This window comes from Malaclemys terrapin, chromosome 3 (genome assembly GCF_027887155.1).
Source record: "Malaclemys terrapin pileata isolate rMalTer1 chromosome 3, rMalTer1.hap1, whole genome shotgun sequence".
NCBI lineage: Eukaryota > Metazoa > Chordata > Testudines > Emydidae > Malaclemys > Malaclemys terrapin.
Window position 1 is genome coordinate 85839318 of NC_071507.1, and position 27965 is coordinate 85867282.

At 39.9% G+C, this 27965-nt stretch overlaps 1 protein-coding gene across 5 annotated transcripts in view; it reads left to right on the forward strand.

The window, feature by feature from the left end:
- The window catches only part of PDE10A (phosphodiesterase 10A), a 534797-nt gene that overhangs the window by 380452 nt on the left and 126380 nt on the right, over positions 1-27965 (forward strand). For all 5 annotated transcript variants that reach the window (XM_054023695.1, XM_054023697.1, XM_054023694.1 and 2 more), the window contains exon 2: positions 11727-11855. In XM_054023695.1, the coding sequence (XP_053879670.1) occupies positions 11727-11855 (129 nt within the window). The remainder of the gene's footprint in view (positions 1-11726; positions 11856-27965) is intronic.

Below are 27965 nucleotides of genomic sequence, written 5' to 3' on the forward strand. Positions count from 1 at the left end.
CAAATGCTGATTTATAGGAAATTGCTGTTATAAATCTCTGTTCATCATTTTTAGGGTCCAAATGAAAGGATTTATTTTAATATTACAAAATTTGTACCCTTATTGGAGATAAGGTTGTTTTCTAATCTGTAGTCTGTTATAATATGTTTCTGCTCAAGTTTATGCTTGGTACAATATCTGTCTTAATTGTATGAAGAAGTGATGATTTTGCCCTTGCCAAATATTTTGCAGTGGTCCATCAAAGTTAGAGCAAAACCAACTTTTTAAAAAAACTTCTATTACCAAGGAAGTTGTAATATTTGAAGCTGTTTTTCACCATCATTTTTGGTCTATACTTAAAAATCTGCTTAATTTCTTAGTGGTCTTTCTTGCAATGATTGTTAAAGCGATTGGCCATGTCTAGACCAACCAGATATACCACTGAGGGTGTTGCAGAAGAGCTTTGAGGGATAGCAGTGACTGCAGTATTTCCAAATAGGTTTGTGGAAAAATTGTGAGCCAGGCCCCCTGGCCCCTCGCTCCATCACAAGACTGGCTTAAAAATCACGAGATTTTAAAAATAAAATCTGGGTTGTTTTTATTTGTTTCCTGGTGTTTGATTGAGCCTTTAGGTTTCATGTTTTCAAATTTTTCTTGACAGCCAGGGGGTCTAGAAACTTGTTTTAAATGAAAGATGAGATTCTCACATAGTCACATGGATGGCTCTGTTAGCTTGCGCCTTTTGTACAACACCAAGTAAGGCAAGATTTGTGATAAAACTGTGAGAGCCGGCAAGGCAGTGACTTACTCTTGGTGCCAAACACAGCAGATTTTTAAAGTGCAGCTATAGGACCCAGTTCTTCCACCTATTCATGGTGGAAGTGAGTAGTACTTTACACTGAGTTCAGTGAGGCTACTCCCAGAGCAAAGTGATACACCGTGTGTGTAAGAGTCCCAGAATTGGGCTGTTAATGAAAATGAAACTAACAATGTCTAAGGAACTTACGTTTTTTTTTATATGGCTTACAATACACTTAATAGCAGAAATGTAATTTTGGTATTTTTTGTGTCATTGTAAATTACAAATGAAGGAAGGATTTTTATTTTTTTGGAGGTTGCAGGAATGAAAGATTTCATTCTCTTTGTAAATCTTACCTCCCCTCCACTCCTATTTTAAAGAAATCCCATTTCATACTCAGTTGCCACTGTGTTTTTCAAAAACAACAAGGAGTCTGGTGGCACCTTAAAGACTAACAGATTTATTGTGTTTTTCAAGTTCATATATGATAGTTAATTTAAATCTGTAAACTTAGTTTTTAAGGCATCTTCTTACTAAAGGATAAACCTTGTCATACTTGCTGAATATACGATGGTCTTTTAAGTTAAAGTGATAGTGTTTTGCACTTGACAAACTAAAATGTTCATACAGACTAACTTTCCAAGAAATATTTTGTGGGCATCTTGAGGGGGACTGCTGTATATAAGACTACGACAGTATTTAGAGATCCTGTCTCTCCTAAATTCTACCATAGAAATTATGAGTATTGTGTTTATCAACTGGGAGAGTGCCCATATATTTCTTCCATTAGTCTTCCTATGCTGTAAGCTTCGTCCTCTGGCTTTGCTTTATTCTTTATTTTCTGGTCACCAGATTGAAGTGGAAATATCTGCATTTCATTTGAAACATTTTGTTCTGACTTCAGACATCTCAAAAACTCTTTGCAATGATATCCTCTGTTTCTAACGCTGAAGTATTGGTGAGGGTCTTGGCTGTATTACAGGTTCATTATTCCATATGAAATGTTAATTCAAGATCCTTTCTGTGACTGTGTGATTTTTCAGGTGGAATTTAGAGGTTCATGTTGCATTTTTTAAAAAAAGTATAAAGATAGCTCCAGTGTTATGGCCAACATTCCTCTCTCAATAAGAATTTCCTAGGCTGTGAGTGAACTATTGCTGAGCTCACTGTGACTGAACCATTTGCTCACATTCATTGTATCAAATCTTATTAATTATTTAAACTCTGTGAGGGACTGCCATTTTGAAAAGGGTTATAGTGAACAGGAGACTTACTTGAGTTGCAGTGAAACTGATTCTGTGGACATATTCCACTTGTGTAGTACTCCCAATTGCTACAAGAAGTCCACTTCATTTCTCTTGTGCAGGCTCTGGTTTCTCTTCAGATCGTATAATCTTTCTCATTAAAGCCAATAGCAAGTACTCTGTTATGGATTTGCTGTTTGGTTTAGTGAAGCTCTTGATTATTTACTAACACTGGATACTAGATGAAACAGAATCCAGTTTTGAGCAGTGAGTTCAAAAATCCATTTTGGGGTTTGCTTTGTAGTCACTGCAAATGAAAAGTGGGAGCTAATAAAATGTTCGGGATTTCATGTGGAGAAGTGGAGGTTCTCAGACAATCTTTTGCAAACCAAACTTTCATGGGGGGGGGGGATAGCTCAGTGGTTTGAGCATTGGCCTGCTAAACCCAGGGTTGTGAGTTCAATCCTTGAGGAGGCCACTTAGGGATCTGGGGCAAAATCAGTACTTGGTCCTGCTAGTGAAGGCAGGGGGCTGGACTCAATGACCTTTCAAGGTCCCTTCCAGTTCTAGGAGATAAGATATCTCCATTAATTTAACCTAGTGAGGAAGGCTTTAAACTAGGTTCACCTGGGGAAGGAGACCAAAGCCCTGAGGTAAGTGGAGAAATGGGATACTGGGAGGAAGCATGAGCAGGAGAGTGCAAGAGGGGAGGACTCCTGTCTCAGACTGAGAAAGCGGGACAATCAGTGAGTTATCTAAAGTGCCTATACACAAATGCAAGAAGCCTGGGAAACAAGCAGGGAGAACTGGAAGTCCTGGCACAGTCAAGGAACTATGATGTCATTGGAATAACAGAGACTTGGTGGGATAATTCACATGACTGGAGTACTGTCATGGATGGATATAAACTGTTCAGGACAGACAGGCAGGGCAGAAAAGATGGGGGAGTTGCATTGTATGTAAGAGAGGAGTCTGACTGCTCAGAGCTCCGGTATGAAACTGCAGAAAAACCTGAGAGTCTCTGGATTAAGTTTAGAAGTGTGAGCAACAGGGGTCATGTTGTGGTGGGAGTCTGCTATAGACCACCAGACCAGGGGGATGAGGTGGACAAGGCTTTCTTCCGGCAACTAGCAGAAGTTACTAGATCGCAGGCCCTGGGTCTCATGGGAGACTTTAATCACCCTGATATCTGCTGGGAGAGCGGTGCACAGACAATCCAGGAAGTTTTTGGAAAGTGTAGGGGACAATTTCCTGGTGCAAATGCTGGAGGAACCAACTAGGGGCAGAGCTCTTCTTGACCTGCGGCTCACAAACCAGGAAGAATTAGTAGGGCAAGCAAAAGTGGATGGGAAGCTGGGAGGCAGTGACCATGAGATGGTCGAGTTCAGGATCCTGACACAAGGAAGAAAGGAGAGCAGCAGAATACGGACCCTGGACTTCAGAAAAGCAGACTTTGACTCCCTCAGGGGACTGATGGGCAGGATCCCCTGGAAGAATAACGTGAGGGGGGAAAGGAGTCCAGGAGAGCTGGCTGTATTTTAAAGAATCCTTATTGAGGTTACAGGAAAAAAACATCCCAATGTGTAGAAAGAACAGTAAATATGGCAGGCGACCAGCTTGGCTTAACAATGAAATCCTTGCTGACCTTAAACGCAAAAAAGAAGCTTACAAGAAGTGGAAGATTGGACAAATGACCAGGGAGGAGTATAAAAATATTGCTCAGGCATTCATGAGTGAAATCAGGAAGGCCAAATCACACTTGGAGTTGCAGCTAGCAAGAGATGTTAAGAGTAACAAGAAGGGTTTCTTCAGGTATGTTAGCAACAAGAAGAAAGTCAAGGAAAGTGTGGGCCCCTTACTGAATGAGGGAGGCAACCTAGTAACAGGATGTGGAAAAAGCTAATGTACTCAATGATTTTTTTGCCTCTGTCTTCATGAACAAGGTCAGCTCCCAGACTGCTGCACTGGGCAGCACAGTATGGGGAGACGGTGACCAGCCCTCTGTGGAGAAAGAAGTGGTTTGGGACGATTTAGAAAAACTGGATGAGCACAAGTCCATGGGGCCGGATGCACTGCATCTGAGGCTGCTAAAGGAGTTGGCGGATGTGATTGTAGAGCCATTGGCCATTATCTTTGAAAACTCATGGCGATCAGGGGAGGTCCCGGATGACTGGAAAAAGGCTTATGTAGTGCCCATCTTTAAAAAAGGGAAGGAGGAGGATCTGGGGACCTACAGGCCAGTCAGCCTCACCTCAGTCCCTGGAAAAATCATGGAGCAGGTCCTCAAGGAATCAATTCTGAAGCACTTGGAGGAAAGGAAAGTGATCAGGAACAGTCAGCATGGATTCACCAAGGGCAAATAATGCCTGACTAACCTAATTGCCTTCTATGATGAGATAACTGGCTCTGTGGATGAGGGGAAAGCAGTGGATGTGTTATTCCTTGACTTTAGCAAAGCTTTTGATACAGTCTCCCACAGTATTCTTGCCAGCAAGTTAAAGCAGTATGGGCTGGATGAATGGACTATAAGATGGATAGAAAGCTGGCTAGATCGTTGGGCTCAACGGGTAGCGATCAACGGCTCCATGTCTAGTTGGCAGCCGGTTTCAAGTGGAGTGCCCCAGGGGTTGGTCCTGGGGCTGGTTTTGTTCAATATCTTCATTAATGATCTGGAGGATGGCGTGGACTGCACTTTCAGCAAGTTTGCAGAGGACACTAAACTGGGAGGAGTGGTAGATACGCTGGAGGGTAGGGACAGGATACAGAGGGATCTAGACAAATTAGAGGATTGGGCCAAAAGAAACCTGATGAGGTTCAACAAGGACAAGTGCAGAGTCCTGCACTTAGGACGGAAGAATCCCATGCACTGTTACAGACTAGGGACCGAGTGGCTAGGAAGCAGTTCTGCAGAAGAGGACATAGGGGTTACAGTGGATGAGAAGCTGGATATGAGTCAACAGTGTGCCCTTGTTGCCAAGAAGGCTAACGGCATTTTGGGCTGTATAAGTAGGGGCATTGCCAGCAGATCGAGGGACGTGATTGTTCCCCTCTATTTGACATTGGTGAGGCCTCATCTGGAGTACTGTGTCCAGTTTTGGGCCCCACACTACAAGAAAGATGTGGAAAAATTGGAAAGAGTCCAGCGGAGGGCAACAAAACTGAATAGGGGGCTGGAGCACATGACTTATGAGGAGAGGTTGAGGGAACTGGGATTGTTTAGTCTGCAGAAGAGAAGAATGAGGGGGGATTTGATAGCTGCTTTCAACTACCTGAAAGGGGGTTCCAAAGAGGATGGATCTAGACTGTTCTCAGTGGTACCTGATGACAGAACAAGGAGTAATGGTCTCAAGTTGCAGTTGGGGAGGTATAGATTAGATATTAGGAAAAACTTTTTCACTAGGAGGGTGGTGAAGCACTAGAATGGGTTACCTAGGGAGGTGGTGGAATCTCCTTCCTTAGAGGTTTTTAAGGTCAGGCTTGACAAAGCCCTGGCTGGGATGATTTAGTTGGGAATTGGTCCTGCTTTGAGCAGGGGGTTGGACCAGATGACCTCCTGAAGTCCCTTCCAACCCTGAGATTCTATGATTCAATACTACAATTCATACCATACTTTTTTTTTTTTTAAGTAAAGAGTCGTACAACTACTAGCAACAGAATCCAAGTTCTACTTATGCCGTTGGCCCCAATGTTCTAGTGCCAGTAGAATGATGGAATCAGAAATAAAGGATAATATTAACGCTTAGCCGTTACAGCATGTACTTTCAGTGCTATTCATCTTTAAAGTGCTTTAATTCACTAACTTTTCTTATCATCACAATAACTTCTCTTTGCTTTTCAGATGAGGAAACTGAAGTTTTGCACTTTAAGTGACAGGCCTAAGGCCAAAGAAAAAGAAAATTGCAGAGGCAGACTTAACACTCAGATTCTTGGCTCCAACTTTTGTGCTTAGAAAACTAAACTCTGTCATTAAATAGTAATACTAGAAAAACATGTATGTTCCGATTTTCTATAATTAGTTAAAAAAATAGGAAGAAGAGGAGGAAAGACTTCATCCCTAATTCTGCCTTAATATAAAGAGAATTGTAATGTTAAATTCAGTGGTTTCTGTTGCCTTGTGCCAAGAATAAAAATGTTGCCCCTTTGCCTGTTCCATTCAAGGCCAGGAAGTTAAATTAAAAAAAAAAATCTATCCTTATAGACTGGGTAGGTATTGGTGCCAGATTAGGGAACAGATCATACCTTAACTGTACACCTGACTGCACTGGACACAATATCCAAATCTTTATAGTCACTATATGAGTAGGCCACAACTAACACCCTAACCATGTCAAATCAAAGTAGAAAAATACTATGAAAAATCATCTTTTTATCCCTTTTCTTTCCCTCTTCCCTGATGGATATTGCCCGAACGCTACTGGATAAACCAATTTCAACAGATTTTATCCCTCGTCAGTGATAAATACCACTGTTGCAGATCAGAGCATTGTCTTAGTAAAAACCATGCTATTTCCTCGCTCCCTTCTTCGTTTTACAGGGTTCCAAAAATGTTAATCTCTTCCTGACCATAGAATAAACAAGCTAACCTGAATGACACATAGTGCACAACAATGTGTAAAACTCACGTGAAAGTTGTCATTTATACAACCGTGATGTTGTGATGTGGTGACTATTAGGACAGCAATAGCCAGGGGAAAATAAAAGTCCTTCTGATTGATGGTTTCCCCACATATGAATTAACTTTATGAATTGGATGGCATGGCCTAAGGGAACATTTCTAAGTGAGCGCCACAAAGAGAACCTAAACAAATGTGCTGGTCAGGAAGTTAGTAGCTGCTGACCTAGCACAAGGAGAGGGTAGATCCTGCAGAGTTTCCCTGCTTGCAGTTTGTTCAGAGGGAAAGAAAGTGCTTATCTGATACGCGTGTCCTTTTTGAGTTTTAGTTTTATTATAATTCTCGTTGTTTAATCACAAAACCAGAACAAATTGTTAACATGTATGTAACAGGGGATTAGCAGACTGCAACAAGGGATGTCAGCACCAAAATATAGGGTTATCACCTAAAAAGAGGAAGAATGGGAGTTGGAAGAAAGATGCATTGTGGTGTTTTTTTTGTTTTTTTTTTGTTTTTTTTTTTAATTCATTCAACAGGTTATGTATGAATCAGCAAGGCAAAGTCTAATGCGTATAGGGAACCATTGAATGGTCAACTGAGATGCGAGTTTTCCTTTTAATTCCCAGAAGAATCAGTTGTTCCAAACCTTTCTGTGTGCTCTGGCTTTGTGTAGTAAGCTTGCGGCCCAAGTTCAGGTCTCCTGAGTGGTAGTCCCTCTTGATACTATCTCTGCATTGTTGGAGGATAGAATTGTTTTCAGGAAATGAGAATGCTCATTATTTTCTGCCAGAAGGACCAATGCACGTCCTTGGAGGAAACTGGTCTGTGAAGCTTTTTGAGCTCATCAAATAGAAACAAAGTTCTGGAGAGATGTTTTCTGTAAAATGCTGTTTACATAGTTTAAAAATGTTCATTTCCAGAATTGCTAACAACATGGGTGAAATCCTGGCTCCACTGAAGTCAGTGAGATCTAAGATTTCATTCAGGGTATCTTCCAAAAGATCTGTAAATTCTAATTCATATAGGTGAATGAAGTTCATTTAATTTACATATGCTGTAAGTTTGGGTGGAGGTGGAGAAAAATTGAAAAAATATTTTTAATGTAAAAATACATATTTTTGTATTACAGAAAAGGATATTTTAAGAGCACTGATAATTAAGGCTTTGCCACATTTAAAGAGAGGTTTATCTGCAATTATAGATTCTAAATTCTATTCTATTTATTCTAATTGTCTGACATAGACACACACACAAAAGGGGCCAAGTCTGGACATGTACAGTTTAGCCAAATGCAGGTGTGCTCCTTTTGGATTACTGCTGGAATTCTCCTATTGACTGAAAGACTCATGTGTCCCCATGAGGTTAAAACAGAAGCCTCAGCACAGGATAGCTGAAGTTGCAAGACATTTGGGACAAAATTAGTTTTGAAGTTATAGTTAAATCTATGGAATATAGATGTAAGCTCCTAATTCATGTGGACATTTTACTGAATGATGGCAAGTGTTAACATAGGGCTTGATCCTATAAAAGTTTAAAGCACATGTACATTTTCTTGGAAGGCAAGGAATAAGGACTATATTCATAAGTAAGGTCCTACTTGAATTGCAGGATGATTGTCAAAAAAAATTGTGGCTGAGTTGTGGATAAACCATGGAAAATAGCAGATCAGTAATAATGGACTTTATTATTTGTGGCAATAATAAAGTCCATTATTACTTTTCTGCGATTTTCTGCTGTCAGCTGCCTGGAGCTCAGAGCGGGGGCTCCCACTGTCAAAACAGTGGTGGAAACCTAATATATTCCAGAATCTGCAATTTCCGCAATATCTCAAGTTAAGTAGGGCTTTACTCATAAGTAATGATTTACAAGATTAGGCCATAGTTAATAATTTTTTAACATTACGTTGCAATGTAAATTCAAGAGTTAGCTGACTAGTTCAGATAAATGAGAGGAGACCTGAACTTTCACTTAAAATTCAAATCAAACCTTGTAGGAGTTATTTTATTTTATTATTTTTTACATGCCTCCAATTTCTAGTTTTGGCCAGAAGCAGGAGTACTGCAAAATGCTATTTTTTTCTGTAGTTGCAATCTGCATATAACCCAGAAATAGCAGGCATTTTGTGTGACAGACTGTACTAATGAGTTAAGAGTCATATTTTTAGACCGGAGAGCTTTGGCTAAGTTCAAACAACTTTCTGATGCTTAACTGAACTGAATTTCCAAAACGTTTGTTATACATCATTACTATAAATATATTATCAAATTAAAACATGTTGTCCTATAAGAATACCAGGACTTTATATGCCAAAATATTATTATGTATTTCTTTGTGCAGCCGGTTACAAAAATTATATATAGGTAATCAAATCTAATTCTTGAGGACGTGAGCTGATTATCTACATCGGTTGAAAGAGTTTTTAATCCATGCAGAGTATACACATCTGCATTATGGTAGATGCATTATGGTATAAATTTAAAACATGGTGCCTAAGGTTAGGCATCCAAAGAAGTAACCTGAATTTGAGTTGCTGAGCATCTGCTGCTCTCATTGACTTAAATGAGAGTTCCAACTGCTCATCACTAATGAAAATCAAGCATCTCGCTAAGTGGTCTAACTTAAATTGTGCAAGCATGGACTGTTGGTATTTTGAAACTATTGCCTGCTGCATCAAGTACTGATTACTGTTGGATTAGGTGGACTGAGATTTTGCACTAATTTGGTACTAGTGGTATGATCTGTAGTCAATGTGGTACTAGTGGCCTGGTGTGGCTGATCTAGTGTTGGTGTGTTGTAGCTCCAACATTCAGTGTTAGTGAATCTGGACAGTACAACATTATGCCAATGCTGTGTGTGTTTTTGTATTTTGATATTACTTGCCAAATATTTTCATTCTGAAAGACACTAGCTATAATATTTTTAAAATTGCTATAGAATATTACAATTTATAATCTCACTGACTGAAGATATTTTTCAGTGCATTCTAACACTGTACTAAGCAAGAAATATGTCGGCATTGTGTTGGCATTCTCAAAACGAACTTAATACTGTTTGAGGAGAGTTTCACGTTTGTCTAATGCTGGTCTGCTTTTTCGTTACTTGTGCTAACTCTGTTGTTAATTCACAGTTGCACTGAAAATATGTTTATGTACACACAACTCTGGAGGAGAAGCAGTAGTTAAGGAGTTACTGCAGTTGTTACCTCAGTCCCCAGCAGAACTAATTAACACTTCTGCATTCAGTATGCCTTCTGTTTGCGAAAACATGTATCTCTCTCAAGGCAGTTACATTTGTTTCCTATTCTCCCTTGAAAAATTTTAGCTTCGTTTCACTTGCACATCCCTGAAGTGAGTAGTTACATTAAGTGGACTTTTGAATAGTGCAGTAGGTTTGTGATATCAGGAATTTCACATACCATAGACTTTCTGATTTGGCCTTTTGGTTGTCCTGCATTTTCTAAAATACATACCACTGGTTTCCTGTTGTTAGATGTAAAGAAATTTACCCTTCAGTATAATCGTAGCATGATAACTGAATTTCTAAAATAATGGTTGCCTGTTGGTTAGAATATTGCTTCTGCTTCTAAAGCTACATCTGTAACTTTTTTCCTTTTTAAGTTCCCACCTAATTTTGGTGTTACATTTTATTGTAGTTATTGCTCTTGTTGCTGTTTAAGTGATGACACTGAGTTTGGCACTGTATATGAGACATGTTTACCCCTGACCACCTTCCTCCATCCAACCCCACATCTCAGCCTGTCTCTCCAATTAAATCATCCTGAATGTCTCACTGTTAGCTTGCACTCAGCCAGGCCAAAACTGAACTCTTAATTTGTCATTCAAAACCATCCCTACTCTACCTTTCTGTGTCACTGATGATGCTATCACCAGCCACCCTGTCATTCAGGCCTGTAACCCAGTGGTGATCTTTGACTCCTTACTCTTTCTTACCCTCCACCCCCTGGCTGTGTCCAAAGGTTGCTGGTTGTTCCTCTATAATGTCTCTAAAATCTCTGTCTTTGCTTCAAAAAATCCCATTTAGGCCTTTATGCCCCACCTACTGCAGTTTCCTCCTCTCACATCCCCTCTCTTCAATCCAACAAAATGCATCTGCTAAGATCCTCTTGCTTAGATCATACTGCCCCTGAAATTTCTCCACTGCCTTCCCATTTCCCTTCAAACCTGCCTACATGTCTCCTATCACTGCACCAGGGATTCCAGCCTTGATTTCCTGCCTATACTTTTGTCGCACAACACCCGTAACAGCCTTTGTGTGTTGTTCTTATAGTGGGAATATATTCCATGAATGGATCCATTTCCCCTTTTCCCACTCTTTGCATGTCATTTCCTGTCTTAGATTTTAAACGCTTTAGGTAGGGTGACCAGGTGTCCAGTTTTTGACCAAAACACCCGGTCAAAAAGGGATCCTAGAGCCTTGGGTCAGCACCGCTGACCGGGCCGTTGACTATCCGTGTTGGCGACGCTGTGCAGTGGGGAAGCATCTGGCATGTCCCCACTCTGGTTCCTATGTGTAGGGGTAGCCAGGGTGCTCTGCACGCTGCCCCCACCCCAAGTACCGCCCCCACAGCTCCCATTGGCCGGGAACTGTCAGGGTGGCGCCTGCAGATGGGGCAGTGCGCAGAGCTGCCTGGCTGCACCTCTGCTGCTCTGCATAGGATCTGGAGGGGGACCTGCCGGCTGCTTCCAGGAGCTGCTTGAGGTACGTGCTGCCCAGAGCCTGCACCCCTGATACCCTCCCAGTGAAAATGAGTGAGTGAGTGAGGGTGGGGAGAGCGAGCGATGGGGGAGGGGGATAATGGAGTGAGCAGGGGCTGGGCCTCGGAGAAGGGACAGGGCATGGGCGGGGCCTCAGCAGAGGGGCAGGGCAGGGGGCGGGGCGAAGGTGTTTGATTTTGTGTGAGTAGAAAGTTGGCAACCCTAGCTTCAGATCAGGAACCATGTGTACATTTGTATTTTTGCAGCCCCTGGCACAATTGGGAGCCCTGATCCAGACTGGGGTTTCTAAGCATTACTATAAGGAATAATGTGATGATAATATAATCAGTTAATATTCTCTTTTGCTCTTTTGCAGGTTTGACAGATGAAAAAGTGAAGGCCTATCTTTCTCTTCACCCCCAGGTACTGGATGAATTTGTGTCAGAAAGTGTAAGTGCTGAGACAGTGGAAAAATGGCTGAAGAGAAAAAACAACAGACAGGAAGGTAAAATCTTATTAATTGTGATTAAACATTAATGTTAAACAGAATGGAGATTGGTTTTATAAAGGAACCAGCTTCATTTTTTAAAACTTGTATTTTGTAGCTTACACGTCAAGATTGCACAATTTTTAATAAAGTAAAAAAAAAAAGACTAAGAATTCCTTATGTTTCTAGCCTTTAGCTATTTCTGGTTGAATGTACTGGTATTCATTTGTGGAAGTTTAGTTCAATATTTGTAACTGAAAATGAATAAATATGAACATTTGGGCCAAGTATTAATCTTCGTTACATCAGTGCAAGTTTATTGAGAACATAATTTGATTTCTTGCCTCTAAAATTGCTAAAATACTGAAAGAAGGTTATGCAACATATAATATGCAGCCTTCAGTAAAATAGTTGGTACGTTACCTCGCAAATTCCTACATGCCACATGAATTAAAAAGAGTTTGGATATGAGCAGTGACACATGGATTGTAAGCAAAGGGTAATGATAAAAAGCAATGTGTTGAGTTATGGGGAGGTGTCTTGCACTGCTGCAGGATCAGTATTAGGCTTAATTTATACTTAACATTAGAGAGACAAGGTGGGTGAGGTAATATCTTTTATTGGATCAACTTCTATTGCGAAAGAGACAGACTTAGAGCTACACGGAGCTCTTCTCCTTTTAATGACCTGGACTTGTTGATAGCCAACTTGTTAACTAATGCCTCAGTCCTAGAAGCTGTTGTACGTGAATAGATACCTGGAACCCTTTTGAATTTAGTGGAGCTGTGAGTTGAAAGGCCTTGCTTTTTCAGTAGTTTGCAACATTGGAACCTAGGTCTGCAGATGAAATTAAACCAAATTGTTGCAAACACTGAGGAATGAAGAGAATAAAAATTACCAGGAAAAAATATTGACAGGCAATAACAATGATATTTTTTCTGGAAAAATGTGAATAAATTCATCGGGGGGAACCTCATCCAGACATCAGAGAGTCAATGCGAAGGAGATATTTGGAAAGAAGTAATTCTAGTAAAGTTCTGGATCACAGTAGCAAATTGTACACAAGGTTGCGGTACACTAGGTTGGGGGGGAAAGCCTGATTTTGCTTGGTATATGCAGCAATAAATAGTTTTTCTTTTTGTTTTGTTTTGTTTTTAAATACTAGTTTGAATAATATTCTCCATTTTAAATATATGGAATGTTGCCACTTTCCCATATACGGGTGAATATGATTTTCTAAAACAATGCAGAAAGGATAGTAGTGGGTGAATCTGGTCTGTTTATGGTCATGGTGCTAAGGAGTTTGTGAAAGGTGGTACTACATAGATGGCCTTATTATGTGTGCAGAGTTAAGATGCAGTGTATTTTCTTTGGTGTAGAGTGATTGTTCTAATGGTGAGATGCCAGTGTAAATGAGAAGGAGTGGTGGGTATGTACTATTAGGTGCCTTCGTTGTTCATTCATTTACTTTTGTGTTTTTTGTTTTAGGTATAGTGCAACCTTAATAGATACACAACATAGTATTTATATTTATAATCTATCTACACATACAGAAAAATGCTGTTGTGTATCAAGTTTGTGTGTCAAGCTAAAGGTTTGGGTTTTTTTATTTTGACTGATACTCATGGGAACTGTGATACCCAATAGAACCATAAGTGTGTACTATATCTGTAGGGAGAGCTTTGGGGCATGGGGTGCAGAATAGCCTAGTAACCACGAATGGACTAATTTGAGTCAGACTTCTTACAAATTAGTAAATACTTTGCTGCTACCAGGAAAATCATTATTTTAGCTCACAATAGTGTCTTGCCACCCTGTGCAAAGGATGATTTCCTACAACAGGCCCGGATATGTACAGGGAGTGATCTTCAGTGTGAAATGTAGGTTATGGTGTGAGTTAAGAATATGAGTGCTCAAATGTGGCAGAAAGTTTTGGATAGTGTTTCAGTTCAGAGAACATGGCAGTTTAAAGTGTAAGTTATTTTGGTTTGCCTAGAATTTTTCTACTGCCATTATCTTATGATGCTTGTTCACACACTTGGGTGTGATATGAAAAAATTATAATAATGGTGACTTCTGTGGAAATAAGCTTCAAGTTGTATTGAGACAACCAGTTAACAAAGACAAGGTAAATATTGACCTTGAGGGTCAATTAGGGTTGCCAACCTTCCTGGATTGGCCAGAAGTCTCCTGGAATTGGCCTCAATCTCCCGGTTGCTATTGAAAGCAATCTGGAAGATTTTAATAGGCCAAAAATCCGGTCAGTGGAGCAGCGGGGATGGCTGGCTCCGTGCGGCTCCCAAAAACGGCTGGCATGTCCCTGCGGCCCCTAGGCACACGGGCAATCAGGGAGGCTCCACACACTGCCTCCACCCCGAGCACTGGCTCCACAGCTCCCATTGGCTGGGAACCATGGCCAACGGGAGCTACAGGGGCAGTGCCTGCAGGCAGTGGTAGTGCGCGGAGCCGCCTGGCCTAGGAGCCGCAGGACATGCCAATTGCTTCTGGGAGTTGCCTGGGGTAAGCGCCGCCCGGCTGGAGCCCGCACCCCACATCCCCTCCCAACCCCCTGCCCTTTTCAGCACCCAAACTCCCTCCCAGAGTCTGCCCCCCCTCCTACACCCTACACCCTAACCTCTTGCCCCAGGCTCAGCCCGAGCCCCCTCCCACACTCTGAAACCCTGGGCCCCAGCCCACACCCCACACCCCCTCCCATATCACAACCCCCTGCTGGGGTGGGGGAAAGCAAGCAACGGAGGGAAGGGGGATGGAGTGAGAAGGGACGGGGCAGGGGCGGGGCAAGGGTGTTTGGGTTTGTGTGATTAGACAGTTGGCAACTTTAGGGTCAATAAACCTTGGTTTTCCTTGAAACGTGAAGTCAATGCATAGATTGTTACATATTTTCTCTGTATTTTTGTGAGAAATAACTAGAAGTCTCTGATTTGGAGCCAGGTTTTTCTTAAATCTAACAACATTTTTTATAAGTAACATTTTGAAGGAGATAAAATTAAAAGTTCCAGAAACAATAATTGTGATTTCCATTGGCCCAATAAGGAAGCATAATTTTGCATATTTATTGAATGTCCAAATCCAGATTTTAGGTGTACTCATGAGTGTGTTTTCAAACTGTTTGGGGAGAGGGGTGCAGATTTGCCTGAGTGGCATTATATTGCCATTTCAGGACTTTGCAAAAATTAGATGGAAAAAGGCTGGAGCTATTTACAAAATCAGGCAAATAAATATGCCTGTCAGCAACCTTCATGCTGGTCAGGTGACATCTGAACAACTGTAACCAAGGAGAAGAGAAATTATTTCCTTCAAATTATTATTAATTTGCATTTATATAACACTTTTTATATTTTCAAGACTTTATACAAACATTCATTAATGATCACAGCCTTCTTGTAAGATAGGAAAATATTACACTCCCCAGTCTATAGAGGAGGAAACCACAATTAATAAATAACAGGAGAATGTTATTAATTATACATATTTGTTAATAAAATATCCTGTAGATGAAATTATGAGTAGGACCTGCCAAGGCTTCAGAAGCAATTGCCCTAAATGGACCATTGTACATACAAAAATACTTCAGCTATTCCATTTTGGACTTTGCAAAGGAAAATGTTTTAAATAAACATAAGCCAAAAAGACTATTTTTATTTCTGAAAGAAAGCCACATATGCTATATATTAGCTGTAATGGCAAAAAATCATAATCTTTTAAAAAACTAACATATTGAATACATCCTAAGGATGCTATTATAATGAGAAGCAGTCACTACTGTATGTTTTTCTTCTGATGTTTAGCTGCAAATGCAAACTCTGAATGAGTTGCATAAAGCTTGATAAGTATGAAATTTTGGAATGAGTGAAATCTTACAGTGTATCTTGACAACAATAAAGTGAAGATATAATTGGACATGACAGATTTTGTATATATTAAATCTCTGCCTAGTATCTATAGAAAAATATTATTATACAAGTTTAGAGGATTACTTGAACATCTAGATTGCCTTTTCATACATGTGTTTATTCTTTCATATTTACTATTATGTAATTTACCATATACCTACAGTAAGCAAATGCTGTTGAGCACAATGGAAAGGAGTTCAGAAATAAGGGATTGCCTTCCATATGTAAGTAATATGCAGCTCAGAGTTGAAAAAATGCTCACTATTGGGCTTTGAAAATTCTCTTTGCTATGCAGGGGAGGTGTGGTTGTACACATTCTTGGCTCTGTGGAGTTGTACAGGCAGATATTTATATTTTAAAACTACTCCAAATTGCTCAGTTCTTTGAAATTAAGGTTGTTCTTGGAAGCCTGTAGTCATGTGTGCAAAATATGACTTGCACCATTGTAATGCACGCCAACTGTTTTTCCTTCTCATAAGAATGGCTATACTTGGTCAGACCAATGGTCCATCTAGACCAGTATCCTGTCTTCTGACAGTGGCCAGTGTCAGGTGCTTCAGAAGAAAGACAAGAACAGGCAATCATTGAGTAATCCAGCCTTTGTCATCCACACCCAGCTTCTGGCAATCAGAGACTAGGGACACCCAGAGCATTGAGTTGTATCCCAGACCACCTTGTCTAATAGCCATTGATGGACCTATCCCCTATGAACTTTTTTGAATTAATTCTTTCTTGAACCCCATTATGGTTTTGGCCTTCACAACATTCTCAAATTTCCCCTTCTACCCTTGGCACTAAAAAGAAGAAAACAGAAGACCCCAAAAGAGGATGGAAAAATGCATATGAAAAAAATACACACAAAAGACTGAATACAACAATTCAGGAAAAGAGAAGAAAGACCTAATAACTTCACTTATCATAGAAAATGATCTATCTAGTAACAATTCAGAACAAAATATTGTACAGAGACACAACAAAATAACAGACAATTCTGAGGCATGCAAAACAAGTGAGAGGAACACAAACTAAAAGAAATATGAAGAGAACAAATTATCCTAGAACTAAGACAAACAGAAAGAAGACACTCTAACATTTATTCTTGAGGAACAATTTTAGGAATGTGCAGGCTAGCTGCACAGAAAGGTTAAGAACCACTGTAATATATCACAAAGCAGAAAAATTGAAGCATTGACACTTCCTGCTTTGGTTACATTAGGATCTTTCACATCTGTGATTCACATATTTATACATATGATTTGTAACGTAATCTGCAGCTCCATTTGATATTTAAGTGCATATGAAGGACATCCAGTGGTGCCTTCTAGACACTGGCTGAGTTTTATCTCTTCTTTCCTAAACCTGGAATTGTCTCTAAAATTGAATTTTTGCAACATTCTGGTGTGTGTGTGTGTGTGTGTGTGTGTATATATATATATATATATATATATATATATATATAATTAATTCCAAGAAAATTAGGCAGAAAGGTTAACTAGTTTCTCTCAAAGTAAGCATGAAGAGCTGCAAACTCAATGTGTGGACAGATGGAGGCATGCCATGATGTAACTGGTGTATTGAATATTAATCTACATAGGAAGGCAATTAAACAGCAGATCCATTCCATACAAATTCAGCTTGCAATTAATTTTTTGTATATCATAGCATACACTTGACAGTAAATGCTATCATTAAGGTTGCAAAACAATTTGAGTGCATAACCCTTTGATTTACGTGCTCTTAATTTTCTGAAAAAATTGAACTTTTGGGCAGAAACACTCCATGCATGGTCTTCCGTGAATATTTGGTTATTGCCCGTAACCTGTCCATGACTTTTAGTAAAAAGTAACCGTGACAAAATCTTAGTCTTAATCATAAGTGATAGGCATAGAGGCCAAAGTTGGTTACATAAGAAATAAAAATAAATTTGCAGTCTAAATTCTACGTTTTTTCAGATTAGGTAAGATTTGAATCAAGCAGTTTCTCACCCTACTAGGTGTTGTAAGCAATTCACAGTTCTTAATACACAGGCTTAATTCTGTGCTCAGCTTGGGACCTGTCTCTCCAATGCAAGGTCTTTTCCACTAAATGTTCTTGTTGCCTTCAGAGCAGGAGGAGTAGGAGAGAGGCCCTGGGCTGATGTCACAGACTCCAATTTATACCATCCCAATCCATGAGCATGGAAAGATATTGTCTTAAACATGGAGTCAGGGATCACATGTTCTGTGTCCCCTGCTGAGTTAAGCAATCCCCATTGTCTAAGTGCTTCAGGAGCAGTTCACCGAGAGAGCGAATTCTCCTTAATGGGCCATCAACACATTGCCTCATGTAAATCTTTCATGAGGGTGTTAGTTGCTCCTTTGCTGCCATCGAAAGGCCAGCTGTGGGCATCTCTCAGCCTCTCAATATATTTCAGTAACACACACACAGCAAAATTTCATAAGTTCAGATACAATGATAATGCACATAATTCAACAGGATGGTAATGTTCAACAGATCATGACATCTCAAATGATACCTCACAAGGCACACTTTCTACAAAACCTATCATAATCATATCACAGTGGTGAATATGGGGGCTCCAGGGTGCTGCTTTGAGGTACAGAGTGTCACAGATAGGGTTAGAAGTGACCACAAAATAGGATTATTTGAATTGGGACAGTGCTTCTAAATTCATAGACAAATTTCATCATCACAGCAGGGAAGAATTTAAGTCTCTTGTCTCTGAGGTTCCATGGCCTCAGGAGATCCTGAAGGTTACAGTTTTCTGGCATGCCTACAGAGGTACAGACAACAATAAAAGATGTTCTGTTTGAAGGCTGTCACTTATTTAATATTAAGACTGATGAGGCTCTATGCTCATTTGAATATTCTTGAGCAACATTGAGATCTTTAGGTATCTAACCACCTGCTTAGAGGAGAAAGTCATAGCCCTATTCTTAACAGAGCTATTACGCTCATCGGAGGTCATCTTAACTTCTTGTAAGGAGAAAGAGGTATCAGAGATAGAGACTAGCTGCCTCTTCTTCATCAGGGACTTACTCTGTAACATCATCAGCAAGGCAGTCAATTTGACTCGGTGGTGGAGAGCTGTGTACATCTTCAGGAAGATCTTTTCACTGCCCTCTTATTTTATTGGGTACCATTTATTTTATTTTGGAAGGACCTAGAACATTATCATTACAGATCTTTAAGTCTTAGCGATTGTGGAGAGTGAAGTATTCTATATAATTCCAGACCTTCCCTACCCTCTTTCATTTCAGGGCCTTCTGTCATGACAGCCTGTTATATGAAGAGGGGAGTCACTTATAAGCCACAGAGCAGTGGTCTGGGTGCCTCTAAAATACAGAAGGAAGGCTGTTTACTGAAGAAAATGGAGGGCTAACACCTAATTCTGGACTTAATATGGCTAAACACATGTATCTGCAGCTTCAAGTTCAGGGTAATAACTCTGGCCTTTATAATCCCCTCCCTAGATTGGTTCACAGCTCTCAGCCTCCAAGATACCTATTTTCACATATCAGAGGGGTAGCCGTGTTAGTCTGAATCTGTAACAAGCAACAGAGGGTCCTGTGGCACCTTTAAGACTAACAGAAGTATTGGGAGCATAAGCTTTCGTGAGTAAGAACCTCACTTCTTCAGATGCAAGTACTTTACATACTTTACTTGCATCTGAAGAAGTGAGGTTCTTACCCATGAAAGCTTATGCTCCCAATACTTCTGTTAATCTTAAAGGTGCCACAGGACCCTCTGTTGCTATTTTCACATAGGAATCCATCCTGTTCACAGGAAATACTTGAGATTCCATATGAGGAATTTCCATCATCAGGACAGAGTGCTACCTCAGCTATTAACAGCGCTAAGGGATTTCATTAAATGCATTGCAGTGGTGGCGGCTTACCTTAGAAACCAGGAATCAAATTTTCTCCATACCTCGATGATTGATTGGTTAATTCAAGGGAAATCTCCACAATCACCAGATACTCCAACTTTTCACCTCACTAGATCTCAGAGTCAATAAAGAGAAGTCAGTGCTTACCCAGAGGATAGAATTCATACAGGCAATACTAGACTTCACCACAGCAAAGGATTATTCACCTCAAGATACTTTTGACAACATAGTGGATCTTGTCAATTAGCTACAAGCTCATCTACTGACATCAGTAAGAGACTTCCTCAGATTGCTGGGATGTATGGCCTCCTGCATATATGTGACACTGCATTCAGGCTTCACTGCATGCAAAGTTGGTTGAAGTCTGTGTATCTACAAATAGACATAATAAAATCATTAAAATGAAGGTCTGGAAGGGACCTCACGTCCAGCCCCCTGCTCTGAAGCAGGACAGGAAACCTAGACGATCTCTGACAGTTGTTTGTCCAACCTGTTCTTAAAAATTTCCAATGATGAGAATTCCACAACCTCCTGTGGAAGCTAGTTCCAGAGCTTAACTACCCTTATAGTTAGAAGGTTTTTCCTAATATCTAATTTAAATCTCCCTTCTGCATATTAAGCAGGCTTTTTGTCTTATCTTCAGCTAACATGGAGTACAATTGATCACTGTCCTCTCTATAACAGCCCTTACCATATTTGAAGGCTGTTATCAGGTTCCTCCTCAGTCTTCTTGTCTCAAGACTAAACATGCTTAGTTTTTTTAACCTTTCATCATAGGACAGATTTTCTAAACCTTTTATCATTTCTGTTGCTCTCCTCTGGACTCTCCAATTTATCCACATCTTTCCTAAATTATGGTGCCCAGGATTGGACACAGTAGTCCAGCTGAGGCCTTGCCAGTGCAGAGTAGAGTGGGACAATTTCCTCCCATGTCTAACAGTCCTGTTACTATTCCCCATAATGATAGCCTTTTTGGCAGCTGCATCACATTGTTGACACATGTTCAATTTGTGATCCACTATTATCCCCAGATCTTGTTCAGCATTACTGCCATCTAGCCAGTTATTCCCATTTTGTAGTTGTGCATTTGATTTTTCCTTCCTAAGTGAAGTTCTTTGTCCTTGTCTTAATTAAATTTCGTCTTATTGATTTCAGACCAATTCTCTAATTTGTCAAAGTCGTTTTTGAATTCTAATCCTGACCTCTAAAGTGTTTGCAACCCCTCCCAGTTTGGTGTTGTCTTCAGATTTCATAAGCAAACACTTCACTCCATTTTCAAAGTCATTAATGAAAACATTGAATAGTACCAGCCCCAGCACTGATCTCTGTGGGATCCCACTAGATATCCACTCCCACTTTGACAGCAAACCACTGATAACTATTCTTTTGAGTATGGCCTTTCAACCAATTGCATACTCATCTTCTAGTAATTTCATCTCGACCCCATTTCCCTAGTTTGCTTATGAGAATATCATATGGGGCTGTGCCAAAAAAAGCCTTACAAAAATCAAGATATATCACATCTACTTCTTTCCACCTATCCACTAGGCCAGTAATCCTGTCAAAGCAGGAAATTAGGTTGGTTTGGTGTGATTTATTCTGGACAAATTCATCATTGGCTATTTCTTATAACCATATTATCCTCTGGTGCTTACAAAATGATTGTTTAATAATTTGTTCCAGTATCTTTCTGGGCATCGCAGTTAGGCTGATTGGTCTGTAATTCTCCAGGTCCTCTTAATTCCCCTTTTTAAAGATAGGTACTTTGTTTGCCCTTCTCCAGTCCTCTGGCTCTTTACTCAGACCCCACGAGTTCTTGAAGATAATTGTTAATGGTTCTAAGATTGCTTCAGCTATTTCCTTAAGTAGCATAGGATAAGGATTCTCACAACAAATTATTTTATGGCCTCAGAGTGCAGCCACCAACTCTGACAATTTTTCCTAAAACAACTTAATTAATTTTAGGAAAAACAAATAAATATGCACATGTACATGTCCAAATCATTGCAATTTATTTACGTAGGGTTTTGTTTGCCAACTCAATAATAAAAATAATGTATGGTTGTCTCTCTTCTTTACTGAACCTAAACAGAATAGAAACACAAATAAGGTGCTTTGCATGTTCTTGTCTTTTGTTGTTGTTGTTTCTTTTGCTTTTTTTGGTTTCTTTATTTTTTAGATTTGCTAGCTAGTAAATCTTCTAGCTAGCTGGGAGGCACTGAAAAGTGATATTAACAAATATACAAATATCACTTTTCACAGCAGACTTACTCACCCCCAGCAAGCCAGGGGACAAATTAAGTCTTGGATGGGGAGATGGATAGGGAGGCAGCAGGGACCTGGGTCAATGGGGGAATGGATGGAGGACTGGGGAAGGCAGCGTGGGCCAGGGGCAATGTTTGAGTCATGAGCCTGGGGCTGGCACCTGAATCCACTAACACATGCCCAGAGCTTGACACCTCAGAGCTGAAGCCGGAAGTCCGCCCCCAGGAAGGTGGGGAACTCACACCGGCTGCCTGCTCCTCTGGTGTTTGTGGCTCCAGAGGGAGGCAGGGCCCAACCTTTGCTGGCAGTCCCAGGGGAGGAGCCACTTCTTTGCCCCGCCCCAATCACCACCCAGAAGCCTGAGTGTTGGCTGGCTGCATGCGGCCACAGTGGCCGCATTTGAGAAACGCTGCCCTAGGATGACTTTCATCAGGTCCTGCCTACTTGAATACATCTAACTTATCTAAATATTCTTTAACCTACTCTTTCCCTATTCTGGCTTGTGTTCGTTCCTCCTTTCAGTAAATATTAATTGTGTTGAGTATCTGGTCACCCTTAAGCTTTTTAATGAAGACTGAAGCAACATAGGCATTAAACCCCTCAGCCTTCTTGATATCATCAGGTACTTGCTCTCCTTCACTGCTAAGTAGAGGACTTATGCTTCCCTTCATCTGTCTCTTGCTCCTTCTGTGTTTAAAGAATCTATTATTGCCTTTTATGTTCCTTGCTAGGTGTAACTCGTTTTGTGCCTTCACCTTTCTGATTTTGTCCCTACATGCTTGTGCTGTTCTTTTGTACTCCTCCTTATCAATTTTTCCATATTTCCACTTTCTGTAGGATTCTTTTTTGAGTTTGAGGTAATTAAAGAGCTCCTGAAAGAGCCATATTGGACTCTTACTATTTGTACTATCTTTCCTTTGCATATTTTACAGTTGTGCCTTTAATTCTGTTTCTGCAGCCAGGCTGCGGAATATTCTGCAAGACCACCTCAGCAAGCATTTTGCAAATGACCATGAATAGTCAAACACACCATCGTACAGGACATATGACAAGTGAGATCACCTAATTATAAACCTATTTGCAAAGAATGAGAACACAAAATGCCACATGTTCTGCTCCAGAGGGAGCCAGATCCCAAGATCTCTGTTAAATGCCTTTGTGATACCCTGGCTCCAGGAATAATGTACATTGGCCTACCTATCCCAGTGGTACCAAGGGCCATCTGGAAGCTCAGGCAGGATTCAGCCATGATAATCAGTTCTGATATTCAGCCCCAGTGAATCTATCCATTCATCTGCCAATATATATGTACCTCTTCTTTTGGAGGTAATCTCCCAGAAGGAGGGGCAACTATGCCATCCAGACTCAGCTACATTACACCTAGACTTGAAAGGATTAGATTTTTAATGGTAAATGTCAGTAAATATCAATTTGGCCATACACATACAAACGGACAGAAAAATATTTCCATCAGTGATAGTAGAAATGTACAGATAGGCAAAGTAAGAAAAATGCTGCTTGAGAACTTGGGAGTTTAATTTAGATTCATAGACTCATAGGTCTTGTAGGATATTTTCTTTGAATATCTTGACATGTGATGTTGACAGTTTGTGTTTTAATGGCTATAAAACTTTGGGACCTGCACCAAAAGACTCAGTCATTCCCAAACTCTGAGGTTGTCTTCTGCACAGAAGAGAGAATTTGTCCACTAGTCCTTTAGGGCTTATATTAAAAGCAAATCTGTCCAGTGCTGCATCGTGAAAAACAATTCTTCTGTGGTCCAAAATAGAATGGGAATTGTTTCTTTTGCAATACCACACATTATAATGTTCAACTTTAGAGTAAACTACATTGACTTCTATTACATTAATCTCTTCCTTTCATCCCAATCTCCTTTCGTACACAAGCGAGTCTTTGAGAGTAATTGATGGGTTGTTACCAATAGGAAGTAGGTAATTTCTCAGTACCTGTGGGTATGGTATGAAAAGGGAATTGTTTTTCTGCTGTGTTGTGGGCATGTTAATAATAAGGGTACAACAAAGGGAATACTAAAGTGTATGGTTTTAAAGTAAGGTATGATTTTGTTTTCCCTTCATTTATTTTCTGGGTTTTTGTACAGCCTACATTTTTAAAGGTTTTATTTGGAAGAACTTTGTACTAAATGATGCTATATAGAGATGTGTCATTTGCAATTTGTCCACAGACTTTTAATGTGTGAAAGGTAGCTAACCGCCAAATGTTTCTACTTAGCAGGAACGTTCTTGTATCAGTATATATGTGTGGTAAAAATCTGGCAGTTTGCTGTCAGCCCGTAAAAATAGGAGGAAGGAGCCTATGGAGGGTTTGCCTATTTTGTGGAGCTCTACAGCTTCAAACCACCCAGTTGCTAATACTAGTTTGTTCTGCAGGTTAATGACGTACTTCCAAACTGTATATATGAAAGAGCAGTAAATATATTCAAAAAGTGGGGAGTATTACTCTGGTAGCAACATTCCATAACTCGCTGCAATTCTGATACCTCATCAGACTGTGCAAAAGGAAATGACATGGCAGCATGTTAATAACCTCCATGTTGTATATTTAGGCTGTATTCATGCTCCATTGATGCTGTAAGCATGCTGTTTCATCCTGATGCAGCCCTGGATATGTCCCCAGGATATACAAACAAGCATGAATACTTGCCAAAAATGAACAGTGAATATGTGAATTGTTTGGGCAGTGTTCCACTTACAGTACGGCACTGGGATAGTAATTGTTAGCTTTACAGTTTATCATCCAAGCCTACCATTTATAATTTTCACAAGTATCTGGGGAGTCTTCTCTTAAATGTAAGGTACCATGAAGACTGGTAGGATTAGAAAGAAAGTTGTGAGCATACCCTGCTTTATAAAATGGCTTACTTCTAGTTGGAAATAATAAAGTTGGCTGGCTACGTAACCGACTCAGTAGCATTTCAGATGCCCCAAGCATTGTCACATATACCAACATGACATTATGAGAGAGAAATAATTCATTTTCTGTCCTTCTTCACTCTTCTCCTTCCCTTAATCTTCTTCCTTATTTCCTTACATATCTCCATTCCTTCCCTTCCCCATTATAAGTATGAAGGTCAGGAAGAAAGTTCCATTTAAGATCATTAGTCTGACCTCTTGCATAACTGATGACATAAAACCTCACAAAGTATTTCCTGCATCAACTTCTGGTTGAGCTAGAGCATAGGCTCGCAAACTTTACTGGTTCATGTATCACCTTAAAAATTTTTATGAGGTAAATGGATGGAACATGAAGTTCAGGTATCACCAGTAGTACATGCACCACAGTTTGGGAACCCCTAAGTTAGAACATATCTTATATGAAGACATCCACTCTTTATTTAAAGACGTCTAATGATGGAGACTTGACAATATCACTAGGTAAATTATTCCTATGGTAAATGATTATTGCTGTTAAAAGTTAGTCTGACTTTGTCTAACTTTAGCGATCAATCACTGAATCCTCTTATGCCTTAGTATGCTTTTATCAGGGGATGAATCAGGGTTGCATAGTGAAAGAGCTGTTATCTATAGGACCACTGCTTCATTTGTTGCAGCAGTTGGAAGGTGTATAGTGACTCAGGCAAGGGATTGCAGGAAGAGAAAAGATGGCCTCATGGTTAAGGGTGCTGAATGCTGCCCTGGGGAGTTGGATTCTATTTCTGCATTTCCCAAGCCAAACTTTTCACAAGTGGCCACTAATTGTGATTCTCATTTTCTGGTTGTGCAATTTGAAACTTTTGGAGTCAGAGTTGCAGAAGTGCTGAGTGCTCACTCACAATTGCAACTTGGGACCACTGCTCTTCATTTGACATTTGTAATTAATATCTAATTTTCTCCATATTCTTTTTCTTTAAATAAGCTAGGAAGTGATGTCGTGGTTACACTTCCTTTTTGGTCATCATGTATGTGTTAAATCCACATTAGGAATAGTCTGTGTTTTTTCCCTGTTGCCTATTCCTCTTGTTAAACTTGTAGCTGTACAAACACTAGTAACTTGTCTTAGGCATGTCTTTGTAGGAAGCTCTTTCTCACATGCCCTCCAGTCAGATAAAAGATTTATACTACAATGACTTAAGTGTTTTCCAGCAATGTGCTTGTTACCACATTTCCTCAGAAAGCTTAGCTTGTACGCATTCACCCATGACAGTTGTATCAATGTCCATTGTGAATAAATTTCTGGGACATTTTAATACCCAAGGTGCTTATATTAGCAATCATTATATTTATTGTAAAATACAGTGAATATGGCAGCATAGAAGTTGACAGGAAAAGGTCTTTAAAAATGAAATATAGAAAAAACTAAGAAATCTGGTATCAAGTTCTATTTTTTTCTAGCAAAAGTTCTTAGTTCAACTGTGGAATGGGATTTATCAAGTTATGAATCAATACAGTTTGACCGGGACCAGTAGGCCAAATTATTCCCGCAAAATGTTTGAAACCTTGATTCAAAGTAGTCAACACATAGGGATAATAGAGTTAATAAAAGTATAGTAAATCTTCTCAGAAATACTGTTACTCTCAGCTTTTTTTACACTTTCCTTTGAAGTTCTTTTACTGGCCACTTTCAGAGGCTGAATATTAAATGGACTATTGACCTGATCTAGTATGGCAATTCAGTGTACCACAAATAAAAATAAGGTATTATCTCGCTATTCTTCTTTTGGGGAGACTGCCCATTCAGAGTGAGAATCCTGAAGGTAAATCTGCAAACCATGCTATAAATTGCAACATTGCAAATCCCACATTGTGTCTATCCCAAACATAAAAGTGGAGTAATATTGTTCGTCACAGATATGGTCATTCCATCAGAATATTCCTTGGAGAGAAATCTATGAGGTCAAAACACTCAAGATAAATGTAGAAGTTGTATGTTTTCTCACAGACAGCCCAGTTTAAGTGCTGTCTCTCCTGGTGCAGTGATACTGGTTTGATTCTAAAGAAAATAATTTCAAACCCACTTTGAAGAAGTTCACCTTAGTTACATTTTTCATAGCAGATGTTACTATAGATTACTTTGAAGTTGTCTCTAATGCCATAGTGGAAAAGACTCCTCTGTTTACAAGGTTGGCAAGTTTATAATAATTTTTATTTGCTAAACCTTTTCATTTGCTAAATTAAGAAAGGGTGGACTGTTTGGCAGGATTTTAAAAAAACTGGTCCTGGGATCAACTGAAAAAGCTAAACATTCCAAACCTTCCTCAGAACGTTAAAGATGGGATGAAATTATTATGAGGAAGAAGCATTCATTTGGCCTGTATAACAAACAAATTAATCAAGAAAGATTCCAATTATAGCAGAGCCAAATTTTGAAATAGGAGCAATGAAAGAGGCAAAACCAAGCAGGATTCCACAGATTCCTCAGGAACAAATGCCAGATCAAATGCATGGCAATCATTTTTGTCTCCCAGATAAAAGTCTGTAGTTAGGGGACATCTGACTTTGTTTTTCTTCATTCTTCTCCTGCCAATTAAAAACAAAAATCTCAGACGAATGCATCTTACTGGTTGTAGTATGGGAACAGTTTTTCTCATGCCTTCTTCATGCATCTTGCAAAATAGAGGAACACCTTACTCCACAACCCGCCCCCATCCGAGGCCATCAGTTCCATGACTGGGACCTCATTGTAAGCCTTAAAAGGCACCTGATGATTTTTTGGAGCCATCTATTCCTGCTGGATCTACAGTTACCCTGGTGGCTCAGGTTAATCATGCTGTGCCTCTGGAACACGCTCATTTGTACCCTTTGGATCAGGGCCCCTTCATGCAACACTGTATACATTATCCTCAATAGTGAAACATGCAGGAAAGAAGTGTATGGCAGTGGGGTCAGTTCCTTCTACTTCTCTGGGAAAGATAAAGAAACCTTACAAGGCTAAACCTGTTTCCCTAGCTATCCTGAAGATACATGAATTGCCCCCAGGATCCCTGCTTGTTCCCTAGTGAAATATCTCTCATCCCTTTTGGCTTTTCGCTTAACCACTCTATTGTTGATACCCTTGGATCCACACTTGGATCCAGAATCACAT